The sequence below is a fragment of the Salvelinus namaycush genome, chromosome 16 (genome assembly GCF_016432855.1).
Source record: "Salvelinus namaycush isolate Seneca chromosome 16, SaNama_1.0, whole genome shotgun sequence".
Taxonomy (NCBI): Eukaryota; Metazoa; Chordata; class Actinopteri; order Salmoniformes; family Salmonidae; genus Salvelinus; species Salvelinus namaycush.
The window spans coordinates 33,008,507-33,028,506 of NC_052322.1; the positions used below are offsets into that span (position 1 = coordinate 33,008,507).

Here is a 20,000-nt window from a genome sequence, read left to right on the forward strand (position 1 = left end):
CACATCCAGATACATCACAGACACACACAACCTCCTTCAAATCCATATACATGACAGTCACACATCACCTCCTTCACATACAGATACACCACAGAACACACCACTTCCTTCACATCACAGACACACACCACCTCCTTCACATCCAATACATCACAGACACACCACCCCCCCACCCCCCCACCACCCCCACCCACCCCCCCCCCCCCCCTTCACATCCAGATACATCACAGACACACACAACCTCCGTCACATCAGATACATCACAGACACACACCACTCCGTCACATCCATACATCACAGAACACAGACACACACCACCTCATTCACATCCAGATACAATGCAGACACACCACCCCCTCCTTCACATCCAGATACACACAGACAACACCACCTCCTTCACACCAGATACATCACAGACACACAGACACACATCACCTCCTTCACACCATGATACATCACAGACACACACAACCTCCTTCACATCCAGATACATCACAGACACACACCACCTCCTTCACACCCATATACATCACAGAACACACACCCTCCTTCCACATCCATATACATCACAGACACACACCACCTCCTTCACATCACAGACACACTCCACCTCCTTCACATCACAGACACACTCCACCTCCTTCACATCCAGACACATCATGACACATACAAACTCCTTCAATCCAGATACATCACAGGCACACACCACCTCCTTCAAATCCAGATACAACACAGACACACACCACCTCCTTCACACCAGACATCACAGACACACACACTCCTTCACACCAGATACATCACAGACACACACCACCTCCTTCACACAGATACAACACAGACACACACCACCCTCCTTCACACCAGATACATCACAGACACACACCACCCTTCACATCCAGATACATCACAGACACACAGACACAAACCATCCTTCACATCCGATACATCACAGACACACAACACCTTCTTCACATCCAGATACAACACAGACCACCCACTTCCTTCACATCACAGACACACTCCACCTCCTTCACATCCAGACACATCACTGACACATACAAACTCCTCACATCAGATACATCACAGACACACACCACCCCCTTCACACCCATATACACTCAAGACACACAGACACACCACACATCCTTCACATCAGATACATCACAGACACACACCACCTCCTTCAAATCCAGATACATCACAGACACACACCAACCTCCTTCACACCATATACATCACAGACACACGACACACACCACCTCCTTCAAATCCAGATACACACAGACACACACAACCTCTCTCAAATCCATACATGACAGTCACACACACCTCCTTCACATACAGATACCACACAAGACAAACACCACTTCCTTCACATCACAGACACACACCACCTCCTCCACATCCAGAAACATCACAGACACACACCACCTCCCTCACATCCAGATACACACAGACACACACACCTCCTTCACACCCAAATACATCACAGACAGACACCCCCTCTTCACACCCATATACATCACGGACAACCACACCTCTTCACACCCAATACATCACAGACACACAGACACACCCCCCCTCCTTCACATCCATATCACACAGACACACACAACTCCTCACATCATATAACATGACAGTCACACATCACCTCCTTCCATACAGATACACCACAGACACACACCACATCCTTCACATCCAGATACATCACAGACACACACAACCTCCTTAAATCCATATACATGACAGTCACAACCATCACCTCCTTCACATACAGATACACCACAGACACACACACCTTCCTTCACATCACAGACACACACCACCTCCTTCACATCCAGATACATCACAGACACACACCCCCCCCCCTTCACATCCAGATACATCACAGACACACACAACCTCCGTCACATCCAGATACATCACAGACACACACCACCTCCGTCACATCCATATACATCACAGACACACAGACACACACCACTCATTCACATCCAGATACATCGCAGACACACACCCCTCCTCACATCCAGATCACCACAGACACACACCACCTCCTTCACACCCGATACATCACAGACACACAGACACACATCACCTCCTTCACACCCCGATACATCACAGACACACACAACCTCCTTCACATCCAGATACATCACAGACACACACCACCTCCTTCACACCATATACATCACAGAACACACACCCCCTCCTTCACATCCAAGATACATCACAGACACACACCACCTCCTTCACATCACAGACACACTCCACCTCCTTACACTCACAGACAACTCCACCTCCTTCACATCCAGACACATCACTGACACATACAAACTCCTTCACATCCAGATACATCACAGGCACACACCACCCCTTCAAATCCAGATACAACACAGCACACACCTGAGTGAGAGATAGACTCATCGTTGTGGTAGGTGGAGTGAGAGATAGACTCATCGCTGTGGGTAGGTGGAGTGAGAGATAGACTCATCGCTGTGGGTAGGTGGAGTGAGAGATAGACTCATCGTTGTGGGTAGATGGAGTGAGAGATAGACTCATCGCTGTGGGTAGGTGGAGTGAGAGATAGACTCATCGTTGTGGGTAGGTGGAGTGAGAGATAGACTCATCGTTGTGGGTAGGTGGAGTGAGAGATAGACTCATCGTTGTGGGTAGGTGGAGTGAGAGATAGACTCATCGCTGTGGGTAGGTGGAGTGAGAGATAGACTCATCGTTGTGGGTAGGTGGAGTGAGAGATAGACTCATCGTTGTGGGTAGGTGGAGTGAGAGATAGACTCATCGCTGTGGGTAGGTGGAGTGACAGATAGACTCATCGCTGTGGGTAGGTGGAGTGAGAGAAAGACTCATCGCTGTGGGTAGGTGGAGTGAGAGATAGACTCATTGCTGTGGGTAGGTGGAGTGAGAGATAGACTCATCGCTGTGGGTAGCTGGAGTGAGAGATAGACTCATCGTTGTGGGTAGGTGGAGTGAGAGATAGACTCATCGTTGTGGGTAGGTGCGGTGAGAGATAGACTCATCGTTGTGGGTAGGTGGAGTGAGAGATAGACTCATCGTTGTGGGTAGGTGGAGTGAAAGATAGAACTCATCGCTGTGGGTAGGTGGAGTGAGACATAGGACTCATTACTGTGGGTAGGAGGAATGAGAGATAGACTCGTTACTGTGGGTAGGTGGAGTGAGAGATAGACTCATCGTTGTGGGGAGGTGGAGTGAGAGATAGACTCATCATTGTAGGTAGGTGGAGTGAGAGATAAACTCATCGTTGTGGGTAGGTGGAGTGAGACATAGACTCATCATTGTGGGTAGGTGGAGTGAGAGATAGACTCAATGCTGTGGGTGGGTGGAGTGAGAGATAGACTCATTGCTGTGGGTAGCTGGAGTGAGAGATAGACTCATCGTTGTGGGTAGGTGGAGTGAGAGATAGACTCATCGTTGTGGGTAGGTGCGGTGAGAGATAGACTCATCGTTGTGGGTAGGTGGAGTGAGAGATAGACTCATCGTTGTGGGTAGGTGGAGTGAAAGATAGACTCATCGCTGTGGGTAGGTGGAGTGAGACATAGACTCATTACTGTGGGTAGGAGGAATGAGAGATAGACTCGTTACTGTGGGTAGGTGGAGTGAGAGATAGACTCATCGTTGTGGGTAGGTGGAGTGAGAGATAGACTCATCATTGTAGGTAGGTGGAGTGAGAGATAAACTCATCGTTGTGGGTAGGTGGAGTGAGACATAGACTCATCATTGTGGGTAGGTGGAGTGAGAGATAGACTCAATGCTGTGGGTGGGTGGAGTGAGAGATAGACTCATTGCTGTGGGTAGGTGGAGTGAGAGATAGACTCATCGCTGTGGGTAGGTGGAGTGAGAGATAGACTCATTGCTGTGGGTAGGTGGAGTGAGAGATAAACTCATCGTTGTGGGTAGGTGGAGTGAGAGATAGACTCATCGCTGTGGGTAGGTGGAGTGAGAGATAGACTCATCGCTGTGGGTAGGTGGAGTGAGTATAGACGCATCGTTGTGGGTAGGTGGAGTGAGAGATAGACTCATTGTTGTGGGTAGGTGGAGTGAGAGATAGACTCATCGTTGTAGGTAGGTGGAGTGAGAGATAGACTCATCGTTGTGGGTAGGTGGAGTGAGAGATAGACTCAACACTGTGGGTAGGTGGAGTGAGAGATAGACTCGTTACTGTGGGTAGGTGGAGTGAGAGATAGACTCATCATTGTGGGTAGGTGGAGTGAGAGATAGACTCGTTACTGTGGGTAGGTGGAGTGAGATATAGACTCATCGTTGTGGGTAGGTGGAGTGAGAGATAGACTCATCACTGTGGGTAGGTGGAGTGAGAGATAGACTCATCGTTGTGGGTAGGTGGAGTGAGAGATAGACTCATCACTGTGGGTAGGTGGAGTGAGAGATAGACTCATCGTTGTGGGTAGGTGGAGTGAGAGATAGACTCATCACTGTGGGTAGGTGGAGTGAGAGATAGACTCATCGTTGTGGGTAGGTGGAGTGAGAGATAGACTCATCGTTGTGGGTAGGTGGAGTGAGAGATAGACTCATCACTGTGGGTCGGTGGAGTGAGAGATAGACTCATCGTTGTGGGTAGGTGGAGTGAGAGATAGACTCATCACTGTGGGTCGGTGGAGTGAGAGATAGACTCATCGTTGTGGGTAGGTGGAGTGAGAGATAGACTCATCGCTGTGGGTAGGTGGAGTGAGAGATAGACTCATCGCTGTGGGTAGGTGGAGTGAGAGATAGACTCATCGCGGTGGGTAGGTGGAGTGAGAGATAGACTCATCGTTGTGGGTAGGTGGAGTGAGAGATAGACTCATCGTTGTGGGTAGGTGGAGTGAGAGATAGACTCATCGCTGTGGGTAGGTGGAGTGAGAGATAGACTCGTTACTGTGGGTAGGTGGAGTGAGAGATAGACTCATCGTTGTGGGTAGGTGGAGTGAGAGATAGACTCATCGCTGTGGGTAGGTGGAGTGAGAGATAGACTCATCGCTGTGGGTAGGTGGAGTGAGAGATAGACTCATCGTTGTGGGTAGGTGGAGTGAGAGATAGACTCATCGCTGTGGGTAGGTGGAGTGAGAGATAGACTCATCGCTGTGGGTAGCTGGAGTGAGAGATAGACTCATCGTTGTGGGTAGGTGGAGTGAGAGATAGACTCATCGTTGTGGGTAGGTGGAGTGAGAGATGGACTCATCGTTGTGGGTAGGTGGAGTGAGAGATAGACTCATCGTTGTGGGTAGGTGGAGTGAGAGATAGACTCATCGCTGTGGGTAGGTGGAGTGAGACATAGACTCATCATTGTGGGTAGGTGGAGTGAGAGATAGACTCATCGTTGTGGGTAGGTGGAGTGAGAGATAGACTCATCGTTGTGGGTAGGTGGAGTGAGAGATAGACTCGTTACTGTGGGTAGGTGGAGTGAGATATAGACTCATCGCTGTGGGTAGGTGGAGTGAGAGATAGACGCATCGTTGTGGGTAGGTGGAGTGAGAGATAGACTCATCGTTGTGGGTAGGTGGAGTGAGAGATAGACTCATTGTTGTGGGTAGGTGGAGTGAGAGATAGACTCATCGCTGTGGGTAGGTGGAGTGAGAGATAGATAGACTCATCGCTGTGGGTAGGTGGAGTGAGAGATAAACTCATCGTTGTGGGTAGGTGGAGTGAGAGATAGACTCATCGCTGTGGGTAGGTGGAGTGAGAGATAGACTCATCGCTGTGGGTAGGTGGAGTGAGAGATAGACTCATCGTTGTGGGTAGGTGGAGTGAGAGATAGACTCGTTACAGTGGGTAGGTGGAGTGAGAGATAGACTCGTTACTGTGGGTAGGTGGAGTGAGAGATAGACTCATCATTGTGGGTAGGTGGAGTGAGAGATAGACTCGTTACTGTGGGTAGGTGGAGTGAGATATAGACTCATCGTTGTGGGTAGGTGGAGTGAGAGATAGACTCATCACTGTGGGTAGGTGGAGTGAGAGATAGACTCATCGTTGTGGGTAGGTGGAGTGAGAGATAGACTCATCACTGTGGGTAGGTGGAGTGAGAGATAGACTCATCGTTGTGGGTAGGTGGAGTGAGAGATAGACTCATCACTGTGGGTAGGTGGAGTGAGAGATAGACTCATCGTTGTGGGTAGGTGGAGTGAGAGATAGACTCATCGTTGTGGGTAGGTGGAGTGAGAGATAGACTCATCGTTGTGGGTCGGTGGAGTGAGAGATAGACTCATCGTTGTGGGTAGGTGGAGTGAGAGATAGACTCATCACTGTGGGTCGGTGGAGTGAGAGATAGACTCATCGTTGTGGGTAGGTGGAGTGAGAGATAGACTCATCGCTGTGGGTAGGTGGAGTGAGAGATAGACTCATCGCTGTGGGTAGGTGGAGTGAGAGATAGACTCATCGCGGTGGGTAGGTGGAGTGAGAGATAGACTCATCGTTGTGGGTAGGTGGAGTGAGAGATAGACTCATCGTTGTGGGTAGGTGGAGTGAGAGATAGACTCATCGCTGTGGGTAGGTGGAGTGAGAGATAGACTCGTTACTGTGGGTAGGTGGAGTGAGAGATAGACTCATCGTTGTGGGTAGGTGGAGTGAGAGATAGACTCATCGCTGTGGGTAGGTGGAGTGAGAGATAGACTCATCGCTGTGGGTAGGTGGAGTGAGAGATAGACTCATCGTTGTGGGTAGGTGGAGTGAGAGATAGACTCATCGCTGTGGGTAGGTGGAGTGAGAGATAGACTCATCGCTGTGGGTAGCTGGAGTGAGAGATAGACTCATCGCTGTGGGTAGCTGGAGTGAGAGATAGACTCATCGTTGTGGGTAGGTGGAGTGAGAGATAGACTCATCGTTGTGGGTAGGTGGAGTGAGAGATGGACTCATCGTTGTGGGTAGGTGGAGTGAGAGATAGACTCATCGTTGTGGGTAGGTGGAGTGAGAGATAGACTCATCGCTGTGGGTAGGTGGAGTGAGACATAGACTCATCATTGTGGGTAGGTGGAGTGAGAGATAGACTCATCGTTGTGGGTAGGTGGAGTGAGAGATAGACTCATCGTTGTGGGTAGGTGGAGTGAGAGATAGACTCGTTACTGTGGGTAGGTGGAGTGAGATATAGACTCATCGCTGTGGGTAGGTGGAGTGAGAGATAGACGCATCGTTGTGGGTAGGTGGAGTGAGAGATAGACTCATCGTTGTGGGTAGGTGGAGTGAGAGATAGACTCATTGTTGTGGGTAGGTGGAGTGAGAGATAGACTCATCGCTGTGGGTAGGTGGAGTGAGAGATAGATAGACTCATCGCTGTGGGTAGGTGGAGTGAGAGATAAACTCATCGTTGTGGGTAGGTGGAGTGAGAGATAGACTCATCGCTGTGGGTAGGTGGAGTGAGAGATAGACTCATCGCTGTGGGTAGGTGGAGTGAGAGATAGACTCATCGTTGTGGGTAGGTGGAGTGAGAGATAGACTCGTTACAGTTTTTAGGTGGAGTGAGAGATAGACTCGTTACTGTGGGTAGGTGGAGTGAGAGATAGACTCATCATTGTGGGTAGGTGGAGTGAGAGATAGACTCGTTACTGTGGGTAGGTGGAGTGAGATATAGACTCATCGTTGTGGGTAGGTGGAGTGAGAGATAGACTCATCACTGTGGGTAGGTGGAGTGAGAGATAGACTCATCGTTGTGGGTAGGTGGAGTGAGAGATAGACTCATCACTGTGGGTAGGTGGAGTGAGAGATAGACTCATCGTTGTGGGTAGGTGGAGTGAGAGATAGACTCATCACTGTGGGTAGGTGGAGTGAGAGATAGACTCATCGTTGTGGGTAGGTGGAGTGAGAGATAGACTCATCGTTGTGGGTAGGTGGAGTGAGAGATAGACTCATCACTGTGGGTCGGTGGAGTGAGAGATAGACTCATCGTTGTGGGTAGGTGGAGTGAGAGATAGACTCATCACTGTGGGTCGGTGGAGTGAGAGATAGACTCATCGTTGTGGGTAGGTGGAGTGAGAGATAGACTCATCGCTGTGGGTAGGTGGAGTGAGAGATAGACTCATCGCTGTGGGTAGGTGGAGTGAGAGATAGACTCATCGCGGTGGGTAGGTGGAGTGAGAGATAGACTCATCGTTGTGGGTAGGTGGAGTGAGAGATAGACTCATCGTTGTGGGTAGGTGGAGTGAGAGATAGACTCATCGCTGTGGGTAGGTGGAGTGAGAGATAGACTCGTTACTGTGGGTAGGTGGAGTGAGAGATAGACTCATCGTTGTGGGTAGGTGGAGTGAGAGATAGACTCATCGCTGTGGGTAGGTGGAGTGAGAGATAGACTCATCGCTGTGGGTAGGTGGAGTGAGAGATAGACTCATCGTTGTGGGTAGGTGGAGTGAGAGATAGACTCATCGCTGTGGGTAGGTGGAGTGAGAGATAGACTCATCGCTGTGGGTAGCTGGAATGAGAGATAGACTCATCGTTGTGGGTAGGTGGAGTGAGAGATAGACTCATCGTTGTGGGTAGGTGGAGTGAGAGATGGACTCATCGTTGTGGGTAGGTGGAGTGAGCGATAGACTCATCGTTGTGGGTAGGTGGAGTGAGAGATAGACTCATCGCTGTGGGTAGGTGGAGTGAGACATAGACTCATCATTGTGGGTAGGTGGAGTGAGAGATAGACTCATCGTTGTGGGTAGGTGGAGTGAGAGATAGACTCATCGTTGTGGGTAGGTGGAGTGAGAGATAGACTCGTTACTGTGGGTAGGTGGAGTGAGATATAGACTCATCGCTGTGGGTAGGTGGAGTGAGAGATAGACGCATCGTTGTGGGTAGGTGGAGTGAGAGATAGACTCATCGTTGTGGGTAGGTGGAGTGAGAGATAGACTCATTGTTGTGGGTAGGTGGAGTGAGAGATAGACTCATCGCTGTGGGTAGGTGGAGTGAGAGATAGATAGACTCATCGCTGTGGGTAGGTGGAGTGAGAGATAAACTCATCGTTGTGGGTAGGTGGAGTGAGAGATAGACTCATCGCTGTGGGTAGGTGGAGTGAAAGATAGACTCATCGCTGTGGGTAGGTGGAGTGAGAGATAGACTCATCGTTGTGGGTAGGTGGAGTGAGAGATAGACTCGTTACAGTGGGTAGGTGGAGTGAGAGATAGACTCATCACTGTGGGTAGGTGGAGTGAGAGATAGACTCATCTCTGTGGGTAGGTGGAGTGAGAGATAGACTCATCGTTGTTGGTAGGTGGATTGAGAGATAGACTCGTTACTGTGGGTAGGTGGAGTGAGAGATAGACTCGTTACTGTGGGTAGGTGTAGTGAGAGATAGACTCATCCTTGTGGGTAGGTGGAGTGAGAGATAGACTCGTTACTGTGGGTAGGTGGAGTGAGATATAGACTCATAGTTGTGGGTAGGTGGAGTGAGAGATAGACTCATCGTTGTGGGTAGGTGGAGTGAGAGATAGACTCATCACTGTGGGTAGGTGGAGTGAGAGATAGACTCATCGTTGTGGGTAGGTGGAGTGAGAGATAGACTCATCACTGTGGGTTGGTGGAGTGAGAGATAGACTCATCGTTGTGGGTAGGTGGAGTGAGAGATAGACTCATCGTTGTGGGTAGGTGGAGTGAGAGATAGACTCATCTCTGTGGGTAGGTGGAGTGAGAGATAGACTCATCGCTGTGGGTAGGTGGAGTGAGAGATAGACTCATCGCTGTGGGTAGGTGGAGTGAGAGATAGACTCATCGTTGTGGGTAGGTGGAGTGAGAGATAGACTCATTGTTGTGGGTAGGTGGAGTGAGAGATATACTCATCGTTGTGGGTAGGTGGAGTGAGAGATAGACTCATCGTTGTGGGTAGGTGGAGTGAGAGATAGACTCATCGTTGTGGGTAGGTGGAGTGAGAGATAGACTCATCGCTGTGGGTAGGTGGAGTGACAGATAGACTCATCGCTGTGGGTAGGTGGAGTGAGAGAAATACTCATCGTTGTGGGTAGGTGGAGTGAGAGATAGACTCGTTACTGTGGGTAGGTGGAGTGAGATATAGACTCATCGCTGTGGGTAGGTGGAGTGAGAGATAGACGCATCGTTGTGGGTAGGTGGAGTGAGAGATAGACTCATCGTTGTGGGTAGGTGGAGTGAGAGATAGACTCATTGTTGTGGGTAGGTGGAGTGAGAGATAGACTCATCGCTGTGGGTAGGTGGAGTGAGAGATAGATAGACTCATCGCTGTGGGTAGGTGGAGTGAGAGATAAACTCATCGTTGTGGGTAGGTGGAGTGAGAGATAGACTCATCGCTGTGGGTAGGTGGAGTGAAAGATAGACTCATCGCTGTGGGTAGGTGGAGTGAGAGATAGACTCATCGTTGTGGGTAGGTGGAGTGAGAGATAGACTCGTTACAGTGGGTAGGTGGAGTGAGAGATAGACTCATCACTGTGGGTAGGTGGAGTGAGAGATAGACTCATCTCTGTGGGTAGGTGGAGTGAGAGATAGACTCATCGTTGTTGGTAGGTGGATTGAGAGATAGACTCGTTACTGTGGGTAGGTGGAGTGAGAGATAGACTCGTTACTGTGGGTAGGTGTAGTGAGAGATAGACTCATCCTTGTGGGTAGGTGGAGTGAGAGATAGACTCGTTACTGTGGGTAGGTGGAGTGAGATATAGACTCATAGTTGTGGGTAGGTGGAGTGAGAGATAGACTCATCGTTGTGGGTAGGTGGAGTGAGAGATAGACTCATCACTGTGGGTAGGTGGAGTGAGAGATAGACTCATCGTTGTGGGTAGGTGGAGTGAGAGATAGACTCATCACTGTGGGTTGGTGGAGTGAGAGATAGACTCATCGTTGTGGGTAGGTGGAGTGAGAGATAGACTCATCGTTGTGGGTAGGTGGAGTGAGAGATAGACTCATCTCTGTGGGTAGGTGGAGTGAGAGATAGACTCATCGCTGTGGGTAGGTGGAGTGAGAGATAGACTCATCGCTGTGGGTAGGTGGAGTGAGAGATAGACTCATCGTTGTGGGTAGGTGGAGTGAGAGATAGACTCATCGCTGTGGGTAGGTGGAGTGAGAGATAGACTCATCGCTGTGGGTAGGTGGAGTGAGAGATAGACTCATCGTTGTGGGTAGATGGAGTGAGAGATAGACTCATCGCTGTGGGTAGGTGGAGTGAGAGATAGACTCATCGTTGTGGGTAGGTGGAGTGAGAGATAGACTCATCGTTGTGGGTAGGTGGAGTGAGAGATAGACTCATTGTTGTGGGTAGGTGGAGTGAGAGATATACTCATCGTTGTGGGTAGGTGCGGTGAGAGATAGACTCATCGTTGTGGGTAGGTGGAGTGAGAGATAGACTCATCGTTGTGGGTAGGTGGAGTGAAAGATAGACTCATCGCTGTGGGTAGGTGGAGTGAGACATAGACTCATTACTGTGGGTAGGAGGAGTGAGAGATAGACTCGTTACTGTGGGTAGGTGGAGTGAGAGATAGACTCATCGTTGTGGGTAGGTGGAGTGAGAGATAGACTCATCATTGTAGGTAGGTGGAGTGAGAGATAAACTCATCGTTGTGGGTAGGTGGAGTGAGACATAGACTCATCATTGTGGGTAGGTGGAGTGAGAGATAGACTCAATGCTGTGGGTGGGTGGAGTGAGAGATAGACTCATTGCTGTGGGTAGGTGGAGTGAGAGATAGACTCATCGCTGTGGGTAGGTGGAGTGAGAGATAGACTCATTGCTGTGGGTAGGTGGAGTGAGAGATAAACTCATCGTTGTGGGTAGGTGGAGTGAGAGATAGACTCATCGCTGTGGGTAGGTGGAGTGAGAGATAGACTCATCGCTGTGGGTAGGTGGAGTGAGTATAGACGCATCGTTGTGGGTAGGTGGAGTGAGAGATAGACTCATTGTTGTGGGTAGGTGGAGTGAGAGATAGACTCATCGTTGTAGGTAGGTGGAGTGAGAGATAGACTCATCGTTGTGGGTAGGTGGAGTGAGAGATAGACTCAACACTGTGGGTAGGTGGAGTGAGAGATAGACTCGTTACTGTGGGTAGGTGGAGTGAGAGATAGACTCATCATTGTGGGTAGGTGGAGTGAGAGATAGACTCGTTACTGTGGGTAGGTGGAGTGAGATATAGACTCATCGTTGTGGGTAGGTGGAGTGAGAGATAGACTCATCACTGTGGGTAGGTGGAGTGAGAGATAGACTCATCGTTGTGGGTAGGTGGAGTGAGAGATAGACTCATCACTGTGGGTAGGTGGAGTGAGAGATAGACTCATCGTTGTGGGTAGGTGGAGTGAGAGATAGACTCATCGTTGTGGGTAGGTGGAGTGAGAGATAGACTCATCTCTGTGGGTAGGTGGAGTGAGAGATAGACTCATCGTTGTGGGTCGGTGGAGTGAGAGATAGACTCGTTACTGTGGGTAGGTGGAGTGAGAGATAGACTCACTGAGAGTCTAGCTCTCACTCAGCATTAGATCGTCACTGAGACACAGAGCAGCAGATGGCCACCGCTCACTGACGACGTCTGACTGTATCTCCAATCCAGCCACCCAGTAGATCCAACTGGATCCTACACACACACACACACACACACACACACACACACACACACACACACACACACACACACACACACACACACACACACACACACACACACACACACACACACACACACACACACACACAGACACACACACACACACACACACACACACACACATACACAGAGTCTCACCTTAGTGATCTTGGGGTGTGTACAGCGGCTGTTGCCAGCGGTGGGGTGCATCCAGCTGCTGTCCAGCGGGGCACACTCCTGCCTCAGAGAACACTTCTTCTCCTGGACACACCAGCCACACTCGAACCTGGGGTCAGCCTTCAGACACATCCCACAGCTGTCTCTCAGCGCATAGCACTTATACAGGTGGGCTGAGAAACAGAGAGAGAGGACATAGGAAGAGATGACGTTTAGTCTCACAGGCATTGCAATAAGAGTTACATTGTTGTGTGAGAATAACTTTGTTTCACCACCTTCATGCTGTTGCGTGAAAAACAAGAAATAAGATAAATAAGAAATGAAAACACCTTGTTATGGGGGGGACACTAACACTCAGAATTATGCTTTTGAAAGAATTAGGAATTAGCAGCAGGAATTGTTATCTTTTAGAAAGAAATAGAGAGGGATAGCAGGTCCCTCCTAAAGCCATATTCATCTGTGGTGTAGGGAGAGAAAGATGGAGAGAGAGCAGAGAGAAAAAGAGATAAATAGAGAGAGTGCGTGAGAGAGAGAAAATAGAGGGAAGAGAGACAGAGAGAAAAGGAGAGAGGAAGCAGAGGTAGAGAGAAGGAAACGAGAGAGAGAGAGGGAGGGTGAAAAACAAACAGCAGGCCCGGCGCTCCACAGACAGGCGGACACAGGATTTCAAAGGAGACTGCGTATCCATCTGCCTGCTGCAGCCCTGCCTGATAATCTGATTTGACACGGCAAAGCTAAAAAGTAGGGCTGTCCTAATTAAACTGAACCAAATGAATTATTTAATTACATGAACATTTCCACTTTACACCTGGGCAAAGCTGGGCTTTCTCGGGCAGTCTGGCAGAGATGGGAAATTCACTGTGATTCACGAAATGAGGGAGGGAGGGAGGGAGGGAGGGAGGGAGGGAGGGAGGGAGGGAGGGAAAACGAGAGAAGAACACAGGGAATGGTGGGGAAAGGGAGGAGAAGGTCTTTGTATGGCTTGAATGAGCAGGGCTAGTTTAACATTTAGTTTGGGGAAGTTTCAACATGTCAAATTAAGCGTGGAAGTTTGGGCAGAGCACAGTGGCCTCCGCACAGCAGTCACTAAGAAAGTTTATATTCTTCATTTCTGTTCCAGCTTTAACAGATGTTACTATGGAAACACCGTATTCCAACAGGAGAAATTGGGTGCGTAGTTCCAGAGTTTGTGAAAAACCGCTGACAGGGTAGAATACAGAGGGGTTAAGTCTCAGCGTCCAAGGTGATGCTAAAGGACATGATGTCCCACCGTCTGCTCTTTAAGACGTTGACTTATCTTACATTACTGAGAGAGAGGGGTCAATGTAATCCACTCTCCTTCAATGTAAAGACTTTTACAGCAGTCAGACAGACACCTTAGACCAGAGCCGGGCGTCAGCCTCGTACAGGCCCAGCCGCCCCAACACCAACACGCGGAGTGCGGGCCGCAAACGCCAATTAAACAAATGAGGCCAAGCGATAAACGCAACTGGGGAAAAAAGTGTGTGCAGCGGGGTCAGATCATATGACCTTGATCCAATGATCAGAGTGGGGTATCTGACATCCTTATAATATATTACCTCTGTCCTTTCTCTCTGCCAGCTAAATATGTCAGAAAGGGTATCAACTAACTAATCCCAGCTAGGGTTAACACCCAGCTAGGCCACATGGTGGGGAAAGACTGGATCTATCTCCTGCTGCATCCATCCATACCCCACTGGTAAAGGATAATGTTGGCTCCATGTGTGATCAACATGCTTATCTTAAAGACAGTGCTACTTGACTATCTCTGTTCCCTAGTGATGACTGAGACCTGGCTCTCCATCCAGCAGGATGAGCCTCCTGAGCAGCAAAGCAGGATCTGACCCCAGACCTGCCAGATCAGAGGATTAAAGGGCCAAACCGTGTTGTCCTCCACGACTTCCCTCCATCAACACTCTATTTGTCTGCTGCGTGTTGTTTTGGAGGAGCGCGTCGGAGTTACTGCAGACAGTGCTGAAAGAGATAACGCTATTGAACCCAGCGGGGCCTAGCAAAAGCCGTAGCCATGCGAAAAAACACTTTTATTCCCTTTCAAAGACGTGCTGCCGGAGAGGAAGGGGCCTCTCCAATCGGATCTTAGGGATTTAAAAAAGTGTAGTGAGGAGGTGAGAGAGGAGAGGAGGCAGCAAGGGAGGATGTGGCGAAGAGGAGATAGGTTTTACCTTGTATGTTGAAGGGGTTGTCGATGACTTGGTTTTCATTCCACACCACAGAGAGATCCACAGGCAGGTCACTTAGGTCATTACCCTCATAGTCGTACTGGAAAGAGGGAGAGAGAAACTAAAGCTGGTCAGTATCTACAGGCCTCACAGAACCTGAACATTCAGTGTCAGTATTCACAGCACTGTGTCAGCCAGAGACAGATCCATACGATGGAGGGAGTAAGAGACAGAGAACTTCACCCTTCACCCAATCACAGAATACACTCAGAAGAGTGTCCTGGTATGGAGACCAGAAAACAACCCCCCTTTCTCACACACACACACACACACACACACACACACACACACACACACACACACACACACACACACACACACACACACACACACACACACACACACACACACACACACACAGAGGTGTTGGTTGACCTGAGGGGAGGGAAGGATCTAGATTAATTTACACATGAAATAAGTGGCAGAATTTAGGCGTGAAGAGCGATGCTGAGGAGTAAGTGAAATTGGCATTTTCAATTTGTTCCCTGACACGTCTCATTTAGGTCCTGCACCTCCTCCTCTCAGCCCTGTGCCTCCTCCCATTGGGCACCAAGTCAGAGGAGTGTCAAACCCTTCACCCAGCCTTTCACCCAATCAACACACAGCCTGGTCATAAAGACCAACCACCAATCTACTTAATTAACACTCGTCTCCACATCTTCATCTTCAGTTTGTTTCAGTTTGTTTCAGTTTATTTCAGTTTATTTCAGTTTGTTTCAGTTTGTTTCAGTTTATTTCAGTTTGTTTCAGTTTATTTCAGTTTGTTTCAGTTTATTTCAGTTTATTTCAGTTTGTTTCAGTTTATTTCAGTTTATTTCAGTTTCTTTCAGTTTGTTTCAGTTTATTTCAGTTTGTTTCAGTTTATTTCAGTTTGTTTCAGTTTGTTTCAGTTTATTTCAGTTTGTTTCAGTTTATTTCAGTTGTATTTACAGCCTTATTCAGTGATCTGACCTGAACACTCTGGTCCTAATTGAACTCATCAACACATTCCCTTGCCTCTGTTACAAGAACCCATTTGGCCATAATGACCTCAACCAGGACTACCTGCATGATGACTCCTTGCTGTCCCCAGTCCACCTGGCCGTGCTGCTGCTCCAGTTTCAACTGTTCTGCCTGCGGCTATGGAACCCTGACCTGTTCACCGGACGTGCTACCTGTCCCAGACCTGCTTTTTTCAACTCTCTAGAGACAGCAGGAGCGGTAGAGATACTCTGAATGATCGGCTATGAAAAGCCAACTGACATTTACTCCTGAGGTGCTGACTTGTTGCACCCTCGACAACTACTGTGATTATTATTATTTGACCATGCTGGTCATTTATGAACATTTGAACATCTTGGCCATGTTCTGTTATAATCTCCACCCGGCACAGCCTGAAGAGGACTGGCCACCCCTCATAGCCTGGTTCCTCTCTAGGTTTCTTCCTAGGTTTTGGCCTTTTAGGGAGTTTTTCCTAGCCACCGTGCTTCTACACCTGCATTGCTTGCTATTTGGGGTTTTAGGCTGGGTTTCTGTACAGCACTTTGAGATATCAGCTGATGTAAGAAGGGCTATATAAATACATTTGATTTGATTTGAACCACTCTGGTCTGTTAAATCAGTAGAGTGTTGCTCTGACACAATCTGGGCAGGACATGGGATCCCAACATAACATCCCAGCCTACTACCCTACTGCAGCAGTGTGATGTCCATACATCATTAATGAGAGGAGGCATTGGACTCCGGCATTCTAACCCTGCTCCTGATGCCTCTCTGTGGTAGGCCCACATTAAACTTTAAAGGCCACGATTAGTCCGCCCACGACACAACGGACACCAAACACCGGGATGCCCTGTTCTCCTCGCCGCCACCGCCATGCTTTATTCATGTGCCCGTTTACAACATGCCAATCACACCATGACGCCAGCGTGAGACCAACCCGACGCCATGTCATTCACCAGTCAGGTTTTGTATTGTAGGACCAGGCAGAGCCAGGACCAGGCAGAGACAGGACCAGGCAGAGACAGGACCAGGCAGAGACAGGACCAGGCAGAGCCAGGACCAGGCAGAGACAGGAGAGGAGAGAGACAGGACCAGGCAGAGCCAGGACCAGGCAGAGCCAGGACCAGGCAGAGACAGGACCAGCCAGAGACAGGACCAAGCAGAGACAGGACCAGGCAGAGCCAGGACCAGGCAGAGACAGGACCAGGCAGAGCCAGGACCAGGCAGAGACAGAGACAGGACCAGGCAGAGCCAGGACCAGGCGGAGACAGGACCAGGCAGAGACAGGACCAGGCGGAGACAGGACCAGGCGGAGACAGGACCAGGCGGAGACAGGACCAGGCGGAGACAGGACCAGGCAGAGCCAGGACCAGGCAGAGACAGGACCAAGCAGAGACAGGACCAGGCAGAGCCAGGACCAGGCAGAGACAGGACCAGGCAGAGCCAGGACCAGGCAGAGACAGGACCAGGCAGAGCCAGGACCAGGCGGAGACAGGACCAGGCGGAGACAGGACCAGGCGGAGACAGGACCAGGCGGAGACAGGACCAGGCGGAGACAGGACCAGGCGGAGACAGGACCAGGCGGAGACAGGACCAGGCAGAGACAGGACCCTCTGTTCCTCTCGTTCCCCTCTGTTCCTCTCGTTCCCTCTGTTCCTCTCGTTCCCCTCTGTTCCTCTTTTGCCTCTCTGTTCCACTCTGCTCCTCTCTGTTCCTCTCTGCTCCTCTCTGCTCCTCTCCGTTCCTCTCTGTTCCTCTCTGCTCCTCTCTGTTCCTCTCTGTTCCTCTCTGCTCCTCTCTGTTTCTCTCTGCTCCTCTCTGTACCTCTCTCTTCCCCTCTGTTCCTCTTGTTCCCCTCTGTTCCTCCTTTGCCTCTCTGTACCTCTCTCTTCCCCTCTGTCCCTCTTGTTCCCCTCTGTTCCTCTTGTTCCCCTCTGTTCCTCCTTTGCCTCTCTGCTCCTCTCTGCTCATCTCTGTACCTCTTTCTTCCCCTCTGTTCCTCTTGTTCCCCTCTGTTCGTCTTGTTCCTCTTGTTCCCCTATGTTAATCATTTGCCTTTCTGTTCCCCTCTGCTCCTCTCCTGTCCCTCGTTGCTCATCTGTGTTCCCCTCTTGTTCCTCTCCGTACCTCTTATCCCTCTCTCTTCCCCTCTGTTCCTCTTTTGCCTCTCTGTTTCCCTCTGCTCATATCTGCTCCTCTCTGTTCCTCTCTCTTCCCCTCTGTTCCTCTTGTGCCCCTCTGTTCCTCTTTTGCCTCTCTGTTCCCCTCTGCTCCTCTCTGTGCCTCACTGTTCCTCTCCGTTCCTTTCCATTCCTCCCTGTTCCTCTTGTGCCCCTCTGTTCCTCTCTGCTTCTCTCTGTTCTTCTTGTTCCTTTTCATTCCTCTTGTTCCTCTGCTTCTTTCTGTTCCCCTCTGTTCCTCTTGATCCCCTCTGTTCCTCTTGATCCCCTCTGTTCCTCTTGTTCCCCTCTGTTCCTCTTGATCCCCTCTGTTCCTCTTGTTCCAATCTGCTCCTCTCTGTCCCCCTCTGTTTCTCTCTCTTGACCTCTGTTTCTCTTGATCCCCTCTGTTCCTCTTGTTCCCCTCTGTTCCTCTTGTTCCCCTCTGTCCCTCTTGATCCCCTCTGTTCCTCTTGTTCCCCTCTGTTCCTCTTGATCACCTCTGTTCCTCTTGTTCCTCTCTGCTCCTCTGTTCCTCTTGTTCCCATCTGTTCCTCTTGATCCACTCTGTTCCTCTTGTTCCCCTCTGTACCTCTTGATCCCCTCTGTCCCTCTTGATCCCCTCTGTTCCTCTTGTTCCCCTCTGTTCCTCTTGTTCCCCTCTGTTCCTCTTGATCCCCTCTGTCCCTCTTGATCCCCTCTGTACCTCTTGATCACCTCTGTTCCTCTTGTTCCTCTCTGCTCCTCTGTTCCTCTTGTTCCCATCTGTTCCTCTTGATCCACTCTGTTCCTCTTGTTCCCCTCTGTTCCTCTTGATCCCCTCTGTCCCTCTTGATCCCCTCTGTTCCTCTTGTTCCCCTCTGTTCCTCTTGTTCCCCTCTGTTCCTCTTGATCCCCTCTGTCCCTCTTGATCCCCTCTGTACCTCTTGATCCCCTCTGTTCCTCTTGTTCCCCTCTGTTCCTCTTGATCCCCTCTGTCCCTCTTGATCCCCTCTGTTCCTCTTGTTCCCCTCTGTACCTCTTGTTCCCCTCTGTTCCTCTTGATCCCCTCTGTTCCTCTTGTTCCCCTCTGTGCCTCTTGTTCCTCTCTGCTTCTTTCTGTTCCCCTCTGTGCCTCTTATTCCTCTCTGCTTCTTTCTGTTCCTCTCTGCTTCTTTCTGTTCCTCTCTGCCCCTCTTGTTCCCCCCTCTGCCTCTTGTTGCCCTCTGCTTCTCTCTGTTCTTCTTGCTTCCTCTTGTTTCTCTGCGTATTTCTATTCCTCTCTGTTCCTCTTGTTCCCCTCTGTTCCTCTTGTTCCCCTCTGTTCCTCTTGTTCCCCATCTGTTCCTCTTGTTCTCCTCTGCTTCTGTCTGCACCTCTCTGCTCCTCTCAGTTCCTCTGTTCCTCTCTGCCTCTCTGCTCCTCTCTGCTCTTCTCATACACTGTTCCAGGATGAGTAATCAGGCTCATTACTATGTCCTGGCCTGGTGTGTGTTATTAATCGGCCATGTGAACAGAGAAAACCCAGGAGACACCAAGGAGAAAAGTAAAGCACAGCAGAAACGTGTCCCTGACCTCAGTAGAAACAACATACATGAACCAGCACTTCATCTTGATCATCTTTCCTCTTCAGAAATTGTCTCCTTGGATTGATTGTTCTGGGCTATTCATATAGAGCGGAGAGTGTGCTGGTTTGTGTGTGTGTGTGTGTGTGTATGTGTGTGTGTGTGTAGGCTGGATATAGTGTGTCTGCTGGGCTGAAAAGTGCCAATGTTAACAAAACAGGCCAGATGCTGCTCGGGAGAGGAGGAAGAACCCAGTGCCTTTTGTGCAGGTCACCTGTAGATAATTAGTCATTTTGAAGGGACACCTGAGCATGTGATTAAAAATATAACATCAACGAGGGG

The 20,000-nt window shown here is 49.9% G+C and overlaps 1 protein-coding gene across 1 annotated transcript in view; it reads right to left on the minus strand.

Annotated features, from left to right (window-relative positions):
- LOC120061638 (plexin-A1-like) overlaps positions 1 to 20,000 on the minus strand; it is a 151,883-nt gene that overhangs the window by 11,322 nt on the left and 120,561 nt on the right. Inside the window, exons 11-12 of the mRNA XM_039011540.1 lie at positions 14,918 to 15,014; positions 12,696 to 12,886 (exon numbers count right to left, since the gene is read on the minus strand). Coding sequence (XP_038867468.1) covers positions 12,696 to 12,886; positions 14,918 to 15,014 — 288 coding nt within the window. The remainder of the gene's footprint in view (positions 1 to 12,695; positions 12,887 to 14,917; positions 15,015 to 20,000) is intronic.